The 13,800-nt window shown below is 40.3% G+C and overlaps 1 protein-coding gene across 1 annotated transcript in view; it reads left to right on the top strand.

The window, feature by feature from the left end:
• Positions 1–13,800, top strand: part of TG (thyroglobulin) — a 158,989-nt gene that overhangs the window by 120,492 nt on the left and 24,697 nt on the right. The window contains exons 42-43 of the mRNA XM_054193484.1: positions 6,610–6,774; positions 7,523–7,690. Of these exons, the coding sequence (XP_054049459.1) occupies positions 6,610–6,774; positions 7,523–7,690 (333 nt within the window). The remainder of the gene's footprint in view (positions 1–6,609; positions 6,775–7,522; positions 7,691–13,800) is intronic.

The following is a 13,800-nucleotide window of genomic DNA, read 5'->3' as shown; positions in this document are numbered from 1 at the left end:
CAATGTCTGCCTCAGGCTGGCTCTGACGGTCTTTGTGCCTTTGCGAGAAGTCACGTCACATCCCAAAATGGGGCAGGTCTCAGACTGAGCAAGAAAGATTGGACACACTAAAGAAGAGGTTGGGCTTGCTTGGTAGAACATGCTCCATTGGAAGCACACGGTTTGTACTATGCTTGTAGAGAACAGATGAGTTTGCGGTGGAGGGAGGTAAAGAAAATTCTCCATTTCCACATTGTTTCTGCCAGTTTCTGGTGGCAATTTACCCTCGTGCAATTATGACAGTGAGTTTTCCTGTTCAGCTAATAACTTGTTTTAAATGATAAGATAAGGCAATGTTTACATCTAAATGGAAGAAAGTTTTGATATGAATTAAGTGGGGCTTTATAGGTCATCTTAAAAGTGTTCATATCCTGTTATTTAAGTCACTAACCTGACACAGGCACTCAGTGAGTCGCTTGAGAGAGGAACGCTGCACTTGCAGGACTGCCTCTGATTAGAGCAAAGATGGATTTGCCAAGGCTCATGTATGAAAAAGAAATCTTCAAAAAGTTATTTCTGATAGAAGACAGAGGACCCTTTCCTCTCCCCTGTTTTTATCTGGAAATCGCAGATCTAGTAGATGATTATGGAGGGAAAAATTTTTATATCTCGTTCTCCCTGTCCATTGATGGACTGACTGGCCAATTCCCTGTCACACTTCATGTGCTAACATTTGCTACATCTGCCACAGAGCTCATTAGCAGTGATAGATACTCCCCAAGCTGGTCCCAAAGATTTCTACTCCTCCCAGTTCTTGAGGACAGACTTTGTCTGAAAGCCTGGAAAAAAATAACACTAGTGTCCCCACATAGAGCCCTGCAGCCTTGGTGTGTTGTAAGCGCTTGCCACTGCTCAGATTTAGATGTCTAAGGAAAAGAAATGAAGGATACTGAAATACAACCTTGCAAGTAAAAAAAAAAACAAAACCAAAACCAACCCCCAAATTGACAACAACTTCTGAAAATACTTTAAATCCAGTCTTTTAGAGAAAAGTCTGTAGGAAAGAAGAGTTAGTAGTCACTTAGTTGCAGCTTGCTCATTTGTGCAGAGAGAAAAAACAAGATATAAACAATTTCTTTAATCTGGTGTTAACTGAAACTGAAGACACCCTCAAACAGAAATAAGGTGGAGTTTTCCCGTCAGTGGAGTGAGTATCTTCAGGCATGAACTGCAAAGAAGATTGCGGTATGCCTTCCTCGGTGTCTCGGAGCCCAGCTTAAATGCTTCATGCAACGTCAGGCTTTAGTCAAACACGAGCCATGTTTTAAGTGATAGGAAGCCCTTGAGCACAGCAGTCGGGAAATGGAAGAGCCTTGGCTATCACGGAGGTCAAACCAGATGGTCCGACAGATACTTCTGGCTGGGAACTGTGTGCAACTGAGCCTGGAGAGTGCCTATCTTTAACAAATGAAATATTGCTGTACAGCTGGCTCTTTTGGGAAAGTAGAATTATCAGGACATTTCGTTGGCTTCTCTGTTTTCATTAGATATTTTTTGATCTCGCTTTTTGGGTGGTGTTACTGTTATTGTTGTTTGTGGCAACATTGCTGTCTATAGCGTGCCTCTGGGCAGACAGAAAGGCTGCTCCATAAGGAGTCTGCAGCCCTGCAGCCGTCAGAAGAACTGCATTAATTTGAAGGGAGTGGACGTGTCGAAGAGATGAACGTGGCTTGAGCAGGGTTTTCAGTTTCAAGTCAGGTTGGAAAAAACAAGAGGTCATGGTGTGAGGAGAGGAAGAAGATTTTGGCTTTACAGTGTGTGGGTGATAAAAACTAGTTGCAGTGAAGTTTCTAATCATTAGATCTGTTGTGAATCAGTTTTGAAAAACTTTGCAGAAGTAAGTTTCCAGAGTAAATGACGAATTAAAAGACATTCAGCACTGCAGCTTATACGGCGATTGTCTTTTCCAGGTATGTTGGGAGACAGAGGTACAGCTTACACTAATAGTCCATATATTCTTTTTTATTGCCTCATCAGAATAGTAGCAAGGGGTGCTATTCAAGTAAAAGCTCCTGAACTGTGAGATATCTGAAGCAGAAAGCTAATGTCTGGCTAGACATTAGTTAGATGAGTCCAACAAGCGGAGGGAGAATTGGGATGGAGAGGGCAGCACCAGTGGAGATTTGTGACCTATGGTGTCCCAAGAGAGAAGTTTGCAAGGGGCACCAGCCTCAACTCAGCTGATCACAGCCTAACATCAAAGCAAGAATTCATCTTCTTGCAATACTGATCTGCATTCGTCAGCTTCTCACCATTGCGAGCTGCAACATTTCCTAATATCTGAATTTCTACATTCTAGCTTAACCTCTAATTTTGAAAATAGAAATAAAGAAATGCTTGCAAAGCTGCTGGTCCCTGAACTAAATAGCACTGAAAGCTTTGCCGTACATTTTCAATGCCATAACTTGTTACAGTAGGTACTACTGCCCAGCATCGTAATGTTCCCACTCTTCCTATGAATTTAGGAGGACAGTGTAATATCACTGTTGTGGATTGTGCAACACAGCTGCAACTGCTTCTTCTCAGCAGTTCAGTACTGAATGCTTTCATCCAGGTCGTTGTCCGAAATATCATTGGAACTTCCTCTGATGACAGTAGGTCAATCCATGAGGACAGCTGAAACAAGAACTGCCTGTGGCTTCAGTTCCCTGTCAAGCCCCTCTAAATGATGCTGAGATAGGAAATACCCTGTGACGGCAAGATGGCGAATGTTCACAATTTTATTGTATATCTCATGTTGTTTATAGGTTTGCTTTCAAAAAACTACCCTGCAGGATTATCTGAAGATCTCAGCCGTTAGGTTTAAAAGTGAATTTTCTAGCTCTTGTGTTTATAGGTAGAGGAGAATTCCTGGAGAATTAAAAAATAGAGGACTAACAAAAAGAACAGAGTGTTTGTTATTTTTGAGCTGATCTCATGATTTTTTGGTTTCCTGATTCATGATTCTGTCATGTAATGGTAATATGGGTGTCATGTAATGGAAATGAACAGTTTCTCTGCTATTTCTGCTTCTGCCTAAACAGTCCTATTTTTTAAAGCAAACAACTCCTTCGTTACTGGTTTCTGGGACTAATCACACAAATAAATTATAGTTTCACAGGGAAAGGGGCCAACAGAAATGCTGAGTGCAGCTATGTTATCCTCTGTGTCCTGAGCCTGCCTCTAACGTGGCTACAGTGTTTAGGGAAAATTTCTTTTTAATGTGAAAACTATAGGCTCAAAAAGGAAGAAATTTAATTCTGGGCCGTCTCCAGCTTCTGCTCTCACTTATTTGTTCATGAGTTTTTTTTAGTGAGGATGAGGAAACAATGAGACTGAATTGTGATGTGAATTTGAAAAACAGAGAACTGGTACAGTTTTGCTTGCCTAACCTCTGTGGTAAGAGGAGCCCTGTTTCCAGAGCCTGGAACTTATTTCAGATGCACCAGAAGAGGGAACATAATGGCATTGCTTCCAAATACTGCTTGAATGAGGTCCCAAGTTCCTCTATCACCCACTTCCAGTCCCAATGAAGATTAAACATGAATAACAGTATGAATAACGGTGGATACCACATCTCTTTCAAAGCCCAAAGTGCAAGACATGCTTCCTGAACGCGGATGTTATTAAAAAAAAAAAACAAACAAAAAACCCCAAACAAACTAAGGAAGTGGGCATTACCATGGAAAATAGAAGAAAAAAAAAACCAAGGGCACGTAAACCTGTTCTAACTAGTCATGCAAAAAAGAGAATATATGTGCAGCAAGAGTAAGGCTTCAAACAAGAGCTCTCCTCGCCTTACAAATGTATTTGCAGAAGTTTTGGGTTTTTCTTTTTCTCATTGAGCTTGGACCATATCTAATGCTAACCCATACACATCCAGTGGCATGACATGAAGATTTGCCTGTCCAAGGTTTTAGCTCTCCCTTTGCAGGGAGGACTTGTGGGATGCTTCTATCCAGAACCTTTTGCAGTTGTTTTTTGACTCAGTGCTTGACCCAAGAGTAGTCTTTCAGTTTGCAGATATCTCAGAGACAGGGGAACTTTGCATGGCTTTTAAAATCCTCGTGAGGAGATGTGTCCAAAATCAAGAACACATGAGGATGTTTTGCTTGGTCCCAGCGAATTTTTGGATTCTGTATGTCGCCTGATCTCAGTAGATCTTTCCCTATCAAACTTAGCTTTTTAATAAGGGAACTTCAAAATTTACGCAGAAACTACCACTTTCAAAATCTGTGAAACTTTCAGAATTTGGGAAACTGAAGCCCTTGTTGTTTTGGTTGTTGCTTTTTGTTTGGTTGTTTTTTGGGGCTTTTTTGTTTTCTTTTTTTTTTAAATTAATGCTATTTAGAGGTACTGGATACTTGATAAAACATGCTGAGCACTTTCAGATCTGATATTGAAGAATAAGTTTTCCAGATTCATGGATAAATATTATACAAAACTAGATCTAACTTCTTTGCTATACCAAGGAGACACGTAATTCCTTGCTCCAAATGAAAAGCAAGGAAGCTACTCTTCTGAGGGAAGCTGGCATGCTGTGTTACCCCTTTTCTAGTCTCACCCATTCTAGAGGTGGGGAACAAGCTCTTCTGAAGGCCTTGCAAAAAAGCAATGTTCTCATTCTGCGTCCTGGGGACACACCGACACACAGAGATGCTCTCATCAAGAATAATTTTCTTTCTCTCTCATGACCAACTGAGTCAGTGCACCTAGTCAGCAGCTGGCAAATATTGTGCCTTACAAACACGAAATAGTCCACAGCAAATCCCATGTGAGGATAAAGCCCATTGCTCACTCAAGTTCTCATCTAAATTGAGGGTGGAAGTGAGGAATAAGACCAAGCAGTGTTTATTTCTTCTTCTTTAGACTTTCTGCTCTATTAAAACCAGAGATGGCTCTTCTATTGCCCCACGACTGACAATCTTAGCATTTTCCTTAGCTTGTCTGCAACCATCTGCATCTCAGTCACTAGACTGATAACAGTGGTTGTTTTCCAGATCCCTTAAAAAGGAAGAGAAAACTTTCAGGATGCTAGTAGCATTGGGAATTCTACATACAGTGAACTAAAAAGACTGTCTCTACATCCAAACAATAATGTCTTTCAATTATTTTTGGAAACATATTTCTCTAGTTGTGAGCAATGGTATCCTATTAGTATCAATAGGTCTGCTTGTTTGAAATATAAAAAATGTTCTGGGTGCTGGCCAGGGCTGCACAGAGTTCTTCAGGCTCAAAGGTTTGAGACAATTTCAAATTAAGGATTTGCTGTTTGCTTTCTGTTTCTTTTTAACTTGCTTCTGGTTTTATACTTTTTCAGACTTACAGTTATGCTTTGAGCAAATTCAGTAAGAAGTAAGTTAATCAGTTGAATAGATCGGGGTCTTTCATATCATGCATCTAGGGTTTGGGGTTTTTTTTAGAAGATGGAAGCTAATCATAGCAGTTATAGTAAACTGATTTAAATGTTTGGAAATTAGTCATTTGAACCATGTCAGAGCTATTCCAGCCTTTGTGTTCTAGGTCAGGTCTTATCAGATTTATACTAATTTATCTGCATTTTCAATAAGTAGTTTTCATGGTTACTCAACAATGTTATCACAGAATCATAGAATGGTTTGTGTTGGAAGGGACCTTAAAAATCATCTAGTTCCAACCCTGCTGTCATGGGCAGGGACACCTTCCCCTAGACCAGCTCAAAGCCCCATCCAGCCTGGCCTTGAACATTTCCAGGGATGGAGCCTCCACGACTTCCCTATGCAACCTGTTCCAGTGCCTCACCACCCTCATAGTGAAGAATTTTTTCCTGATATCTAATCTAAATCTACCCTCTTCTAGTTTGAAGCCATGTTGTACCATCTTTTCTTGGCAAGGACCTTTTCCATGCTGGCACAGCTGTAGGAAAGAAACAAAAAATCTGGGATAGAGATTGGACTGTAGCCTGTTCTCTGATATTGATGTGTTCTGGCTCTGGTTGATCTTCTGCACCTCGGGTTAGCCTTTTTTTCCTACTACCTCTGCTCGTAGCTCTTCTAAACCTTCACTGCTCCTTGGCTTAGCTGTCTCTAAAGTTTCTAGGTTAAATTTATTTACAGTTAATATGAATAGTTAATGCCCATTTGGTCTTGTACCAGCATTGTCCTAAGTTATAAATAGCTCTTTTTCATGGATTCATTTATAAAGATCATATTTGCTCTCAGTCCTTGTTTATCACAGTTAAGGAAGTAAAACTTTACTTAGTCTTCTCTTGTAAGATGGGCTTTCCTTTCCCTGATGTGCCTCACAGCACCTTCTTCGTATTTACTCCTGTCTGAATGTGTCTCCTTCCAGCAAAGTTTTCATAAAGATTTGTGACTTCGTTATAGACATAACATAGACACTTTTCAGAGGTCTTCCAAAATAACCATGGCAGAGATGGAAAATGCCAAACCTATCTTTCTCCCCTTTGCTTTCATCGTTAGAACTTGCTTCTTGTGATTTAAATACCAGTGTTTGACATTCTGCAACTGAGCAGATTTTCCTTCTCAGCTTTTTTACTGGGACCAGGTATTTTGACAGCATGTGTTGACTGGTATTGTCTGTCTTTTCCAGGGAGGTTCAGCTTTTTCTCCAGCATCTGTTATTAGTAAGAGTAGAGCACAGACCCAAGCAGCAGTCCTGGCTGGAGATGTGGAATGCCCTTCATCCACCACTGAGGAAATTGTAGCCTGCCTCCGCCAGTTGCCTGCGCGTGTCCTCAATGATGCACAGACTAAGGTACACCATTGCAAAATATATACCATTGGCAAGAAACCAAAAAGAAGCTTCTATTGACATAAAGATGTGAGGAAGCTTAAAAAATAAATTGGGCTGAATCCTTGTGAAAGAGGAACTTGACTAGCTTTGGTGGAGTGATGCTGATGTCCATGACATCCACTCCTGACCCATGAATACTCACAGCTTGATTGTCCTTTAGACTAAATTCCTTTTACCCTACTTTGACAATGCCTTTCATAACTAATCCAAATATAAATTTTACCTTCTTTCAGTCCCCTCTCATCTGCATATGGGTGTTAGTCTAGAGGAGAATCAAGTGTTTGCAGCTTCAGTAACTGCATTTTTTTCAGACAAAGAAGTGGGGAGGGATATCAGTGCTCTCTCTCTTAAGTGGGAGACTTGAGAAAGCTGCAGTATAACTGATCCTAGATATGGATCCTTTACCCACAGATTAAAACTCTCACTGGCAATACACTTTCCAATCAGGACATGCATAGAGCATCTCTATTTTAAAAAAATATTTTTGTGACTCTAAGTCTATCAATTCTCTTGCCTTATTCGGCTTGTTTCTGTTACTGACACTGTCAGCAAAAGCATTGCTTCCTGCCAATGGTGAGTTTGCACTTACCCTAACTGGTCACTTGTTCACTTGAAGGCTATCAGCTCAGTTTTCTGAAACATAGGTAAAATGGAAAGGACATGGGTAAGATAATTTAACTGTACTATCATTGCTTTTTTGCTAATCTAGCTCCTCGCTATAAGCGGTCCCTTCCAGTACTGGGGTCCAGTGATGGATGGAATTTACCTTCGGGAACCTTTAGCTAAAGCCCTGCAGCGCCCTCAACTTCGGAAAGTAGATCTCCTCATTGGAAGTTCTCAGCAAGATGGGTTGATCATCAGAGCTAAGGCAATTAAGGTAGGAAGAGGCCACTATTAATGAACTGATGGTATAACTATTATGATAGTGATGACGGTAATCATATGCAGCCAGGACAGATGCTTTTTGATTTCTACAATTTGTGAATTACACTCCATGCAAATATGCAAAGACATTGCCCATCTCCAGCCAGTGCTGTTTATGCTGATTAATGGCATTGTCATATTTGTTGATTAACATTACAGGGGTATATAGGAAGATGTAAGAGATCAGTAATGATTTGGCATGTATTAACATGCAGCAGTATGTTTTACTGTCTCTGAAATCCTACTTATATTGCAATCTCAGTTGTACCTCACAAAGAAGAAAGCAAGCTCGTAATTTGGTTATGAGGTTCTTCACTGTGCAGCAGGGCTAAGTCAGTCTTTTCCACACCAATGTTCGTGGTTTTTTTGTGGCAACCTTCTCTCTCTGTTGCCTTTAAGAAGTATATTTTCTTGTAAAGATGATTCTGAATATGGACTGGCTATGAATAGCACTGGCCTGATGTGTAGGCTAAGGTTTCAGGGCATAAACTGGTGAAATGAAAAAGAATTGCGTCCATGCTGTACTTTGGATGTAGAAGTCCTCAAAAACATGAAGGTCTAACCAGAGGGATTTTACGTCTTCTTGTGAACCCTCTGGCACTGTCTGTTCTTGAGACAGCATATCAACCTCTTCTAGTTCGTTTGTCCTTCTCTACGATGGGAACAATAGGACTTCCCTGTTTAACACAGCCAAATTAAATTAAATGTTCCAACGTGCTCAGACATACACTAAGAAATTAACAGGACAATGTAACATGGGAGGGATAATTCTGAGGGTTATCTAAGCGAACTGCAGGTCAGTTGCTATCTTTCTTTAACTGTGTGGATTCCATCTTGCAGAAGGCAGCGAAAGGTTAATCCCAGCTTCTCTTTGCTGGTAGCCAATAATGCATAGATCAATTTACTTCAGAATTAATGACAAAATTACCCCTTTGAAAGAAGTCTTTTTGACCCACCTGAATAAAGTTCCTATTGCTTTGTCTCCACCACAAGTTTCCTGCTCTTATTTCATGTTTCTTTCTCTTTTGGAATCAATTAAAAGAGGAAGTCAGGCACAGGAAGTGGACTGTGATGCTGGAGGCCTGCAGATAATGATCCAGACCCTGTGAGAGGGGAATAAACCTCAGTAACCTCATTACAAGTCATGTGATGAAGACTAGGAAGTGAAATTCTTTTCTTTACCACTATTTCCACGTGTGACAGTTGTCTGCAAAACCAAAATGAAATTCCATGATGTATTAGAAATTTTGCAACAAACCATGGTGTAAATGAAAGCCATAAGTGCTAAAAGCCAGCACTATCAGGCTGAAATGACAAGGAAAACCACTAGTAATTGAGAACTCTGCAGTAAAATGTTGCCCTTCCAAGAAGAAAATATGGAATATCTTCTTTATTTAAAGGCTTGCAGAAGATAAGATTGGAAGGGCACTCAAAAAGTTTCAACTCAACCCTAAGGTCATACCTATCTCAACCTAAGAGACTTGTTTTAAAATCTCCTACTGTTGTACTACTCTTCTCACCTCCTTTGGCAAGGGTCTAACTTTCCTTACTTAGAAGAGTAGTTAATTTCTTTACTATCTATTATAATAGTACCTACCTTACTTAGTGCTACTGCTGTAAGTCAGATTCCTAATTCCTAATGTTCATGGCAGGTGGTTATATTTTGTTTTCTCCCTTTTGACTTCCTTAAGTTGTTTTCATGTTCTCAGTAAGAACTGATGCGGTTTTTTATGTACCTTTTCCTCTATTTCTATTTTCCTGTGTCTTCAGGTTTTTAGAGCTTGCAAGAGGCAATATGACTGTTCTGACTAGTCTGTATTCCTGACTTCAGATTGTTTTCTTAAAGAGTTGCTGCAAGGTTAAAGTTTTCTGATTTCTTCCTTGTCCACGTAGTTAGTGTATTAATTGCTGGGAAACTGTAATGCTTCCTCCGTCATTGAACTATTTAAGAACATGCATTTTCCAGCTCCTCAAGAGCATTTCTACGTCATAGCCCTGAGCATGCATGGTTGCAGTCAAAGTCAGATGATACAGTCCTGAGTAGGCCACAGATGTATTTAGTTACAGTGGCAGAAACTGGTGCGGGTGGTGGTTGTTACCGAGAAGTCTGTGCTCCGTTTCCTCTGTCATAATGTCATAAGGATCTTTCATCTGTGCTGACTGTCCTCTCCCCACAATAGACCTAGAAGAAGGATCTGAGCCAACCCACACTGTATCCCACTCTTTATTAATTTTAAGGGTTCCCTTGAGGTAGATCTGACTTGCATCTTTCTGGGAAACCCCAAAGCTGATTTTACTGATATACTAAGGACGGTGGGAGGGGTTAGCTGGTGGACAGAACACCGAGCTCAGCTCAGGGAACCAAGGCATAGTTCCTAGTTTGCCTCTGACTACAACCAAGTTAGTTAATCTGTTCTCCAAAGAGGGGACCAAACCTCCCCGGGGTTAAAATCCGTCTGTGGACATGCTCCGACTCTGCAGAGAGAAGAACAATGCATGTATTTGGGTAGATAAATGGCACAGCTGAAAGGTGCTGTGGTAAATATATGGAATTGGCAAAGTTCTTCATTTCCATCTCCTGTAGGATGACTGATTTCAGTGTAGTCAGATGCAAAGAGTAGGGGATGAAAAATTTAACCCCTGCTGACCTGTTCCACCAGTTCCTGGGAACAGCTGTGCTAGAAAAATTCAGGCAAGGACTTGCTCTATTAATCCTGGTCTGGCTTTATTAATACCGATCCTGTAAAAGGTGAGGAGACACTTTTAGCCATTTGGATGCAAGCAAGCTTGAGCCGTGATGCAAATCTTATCATCTTAGACTGGAGTTGCATGCAAGTTTCATAAACTCTTAGCAGTCAAGTCTTAGAAGTGAGAGTAAAATGCCTAGACTGCAACCAGACCTGAAGGTGGTAAATCCAGTTGGCACCATGTTGTTCTGTGGGGTGTTACTGGCATTTGGTTGTGTTGGGTGTCTCTGTACTCCCACTGCAACGCTGTGCTTATGCCTGTTAAGACCTTTACTATTAAAAATAAAAAACAGAAAGACAGAAGGCACCACTTATGTGCTAGCAAAACATTTATGTTCGATTTGTTTGCAATTAAAGGCTGAGGTCTCTCAGTGATGCTTGCAGCAGAGAGTACGCTGAACATTCGTGCTCAATGTCTTTCCCATGGAAATGACCGTTTTATGGCATTCACTTCAATGCTTATTCATGTGAACTGAGACAGATTTACCACTTCCTGGAGCACTTCGTACCCATCCCCAGTGCAGCCATCAGATGGTTGAAACTAAGTGAGAAACAAAGCAGAGTTTGTTAAGGGAATGGCAAGTGGTGCCATAATGCACTATTATGCGGCATATGGAGCAGTTAAGCCTGAACCCGTTAACTGCAATTCCCATGACAGACCCTCAGGGATATTAGCTTTGAGCAGTCATGGATTAGGGCAGCTGAGCAGAAACCTCTAAAAATGTTGATTTCAGTTCCCAACTGGGCAAAATTTTATCCCCCTGCTCTATGTGATGCTCAGGAGGGAGGATCTAATGGTTCCTACTGGCATTAAATATATGCAGTCACTCATGCTGATCTATATCTGTTTTTGTCGGTATATGCATGTAAGTCAGTACAGCCCTGTTTATATCCTCCATATGTTCTGTACCTACTATGTAATCTCCACATTGCAAGGATTGTTAACTTTTCAGTTGGAAGACTAAGGTTGCGCTTTATGTATTTTCTTTCTTTCTTTTTCTTTCCTTCCTTAGCACAAATCTAGTTGGCCACAGAACCCAGAACCAGGACATAGGGGAATGGACAGAGAGAAATCAGGTTTATTTACCCCATGCAACGGCATATGTGCAGACCAGATCTTCCATCCTGCACTATATTGCAGTCAGTTAATTTCTTCATGAATAAAGGTATTTAGCCACATGCAACAGATGGCAGATATCTGTATATTAACTGTAATGACCGGGGGAGCAGTGTCCTGATAAATGCCATCAGTAAGGAGAATGGACTGATATCAGCTGTCTACTTCATCTTGTAACGAGCTGGAATCCTTGAAACACTCTGCGGGATGGCTGGCAGGTCTTTCACCATCTTTTGTGACAACGTTTGTCAAAAGCCATTTAAGACCTAAGATCTGAATACACTCTGTTAGTGTTATCACTATTCCAGTTTGACAGAAAAGTACATTTTGCACCTTCTAAGATGTAAACGTTTGGTGTACCAATAGTTACAATTACTTTTAAAATAAAACACTTGACCAGATTCATTCACATACTCCAGAAGCTATGCTGCAGCAACAAGAACAGTAAGCATTATATATCTCATTATTTAAACGATGTTTATGACCACTTTGCACCACCAGAAGAGTAGGAAGCGGTGCACCTGCTGTCTTTAACTATTTTCTTACTTACTTTCTAAAAAAAGTTGAAAACCCCACTATAACTCTGAGGTCAGTTGCTAATACCTCTTTAAAGGTTAGCAGAATGTAAATTATTTTACATAATGTGCAGCTGTTTCTATTAATCTGATAGCAGCTGTTGTATCTACTGCTATTTGAAAATTGTTCTTCAAATGGGAAACATTTGTTGGATGTGGAAAATTGGTCAAATTGAATCAATTTCTGAAAAGTTAAAATACTTTGTCTTTTTAATGTGTCATGGGTTTTATTTTGAACGTATTACTTTGATTTGTGCTTCACGTTAAAGTCAGATGTTTAAATTATATTATATTCTATCTAAAGCGACACTTGAGACATCGTGTTTGAGGTCATGTTATTTTAGTGCTGGTTGGGACAAAAAATCTCAAAATGTGTTACAAATGCCAGTTCTGCTTCTCATCTACCTCTGCCTGTAGAGTCTTCTTTCATCTGACTCAACACATCTTAAGGACCCCACTCTATCAACAATAATTGCCTGAGAAAGGCTACCAGAATTTTGGGGGCATTTTGAAGGTCACAGAAACTAGTACATAGGCACATTAAAAACCTAAGACCGACCGCACTGAGTCAGATCAAAGGCCCATTCAGCACAGAATGCTGTTTTCAGCAGTGCCTAAGAGTGGATGTTTGTAAGAATAGCGTAAGCAAATGTGATACTTCTGCTAAACGCTCTCCAAATCTCTAGCACTTTGCAGTTCAGGGACTTCCTAGCCTGAATTGGTCTTCCCGTATTTAATAACCATCAACTGCTTTATTATTTATTTATTTTTTACATTCAAAACCTTGTTCATGAAACTTCATCTTCACCAATTTTGGCATCTGCAAAGCCTCGTGGCAAGGAGTTCCTCAGTTTAACCATGCATTATATGATGATCCATCTCCTTCTCTGTGTTTTTCAACTGTAGTGTTTATTTGATGCTTGGTCGTTGATGAGGCAGTAGAGGATCAGTTCCTAGGGTAGATAATTAATAATACCCTAAGGTTTTTTTCTCTGTCTTTTTTTCTCTCTTTTAAGTATCCATGATGAGTGTAGAGTAAGGTAACAAATCCATTTAAAAAACACAACAAAATGAAAGTGTTGCATGAAAGGTGCTTTGTACAGGTTGTTTTATGCATAAGAACACAGAAATGCATCTGTTCATATCCATAACTGCTAGCCAAATCCACCAGCCCCAGTCACCAAATGAGAGATTCCTAATTATACAGCAGCAGTGCTTCAGCTGGTTAGTAGGGACCTGAATTGGTGGGTGCCAAAACCGATGGAAAGATTGCTTTTGAACCTGCTGTCAGGTCTTCGGCAATGATTTCTGTTTCTTGCAGAAAAATATACGTGTCCTTGCTGTATTTAAACTGAATGATTTTGCAGGCAAGTATGCTCTGCAGTTTCATCTGTGGCATTTGTGCACATGAAGTGACGTGTCCTGTGTGAGTTGCAGATCTTTTCTGAAGTACAGCTGTATTACTTAAACTGGCACCACATGACTCTTTTCACATCGCGTGGGCCAATATCAAGCAAAAGAACAATATATTACAAATACAAGGAAAATTGCCAAGATCTTTTTGGATCTTGGGATATTTGGAAGTGTTTTGAAATCCCTTGTAAAGTCACTTAATCAAAACGCA

The sequence above is a fragment of the Rissa tridactyla genome, chromosome 2 (assembly GCF_028500815.1).
Source record: "Rissa tridactyla isolate bRisTri1 chromosome 2, bRisTri1.patW.cur.20221130, whole genome shotgun sequence".
Lineage (NCBI taxonomy): Eukaryota > Metazoa > Chordata > Aves > Charadriiformes > Laridae > Rissa > Rissa tridactyla.
This window is presented reverse-complemented; position numbering and strand designations above follow the sequence as displayed.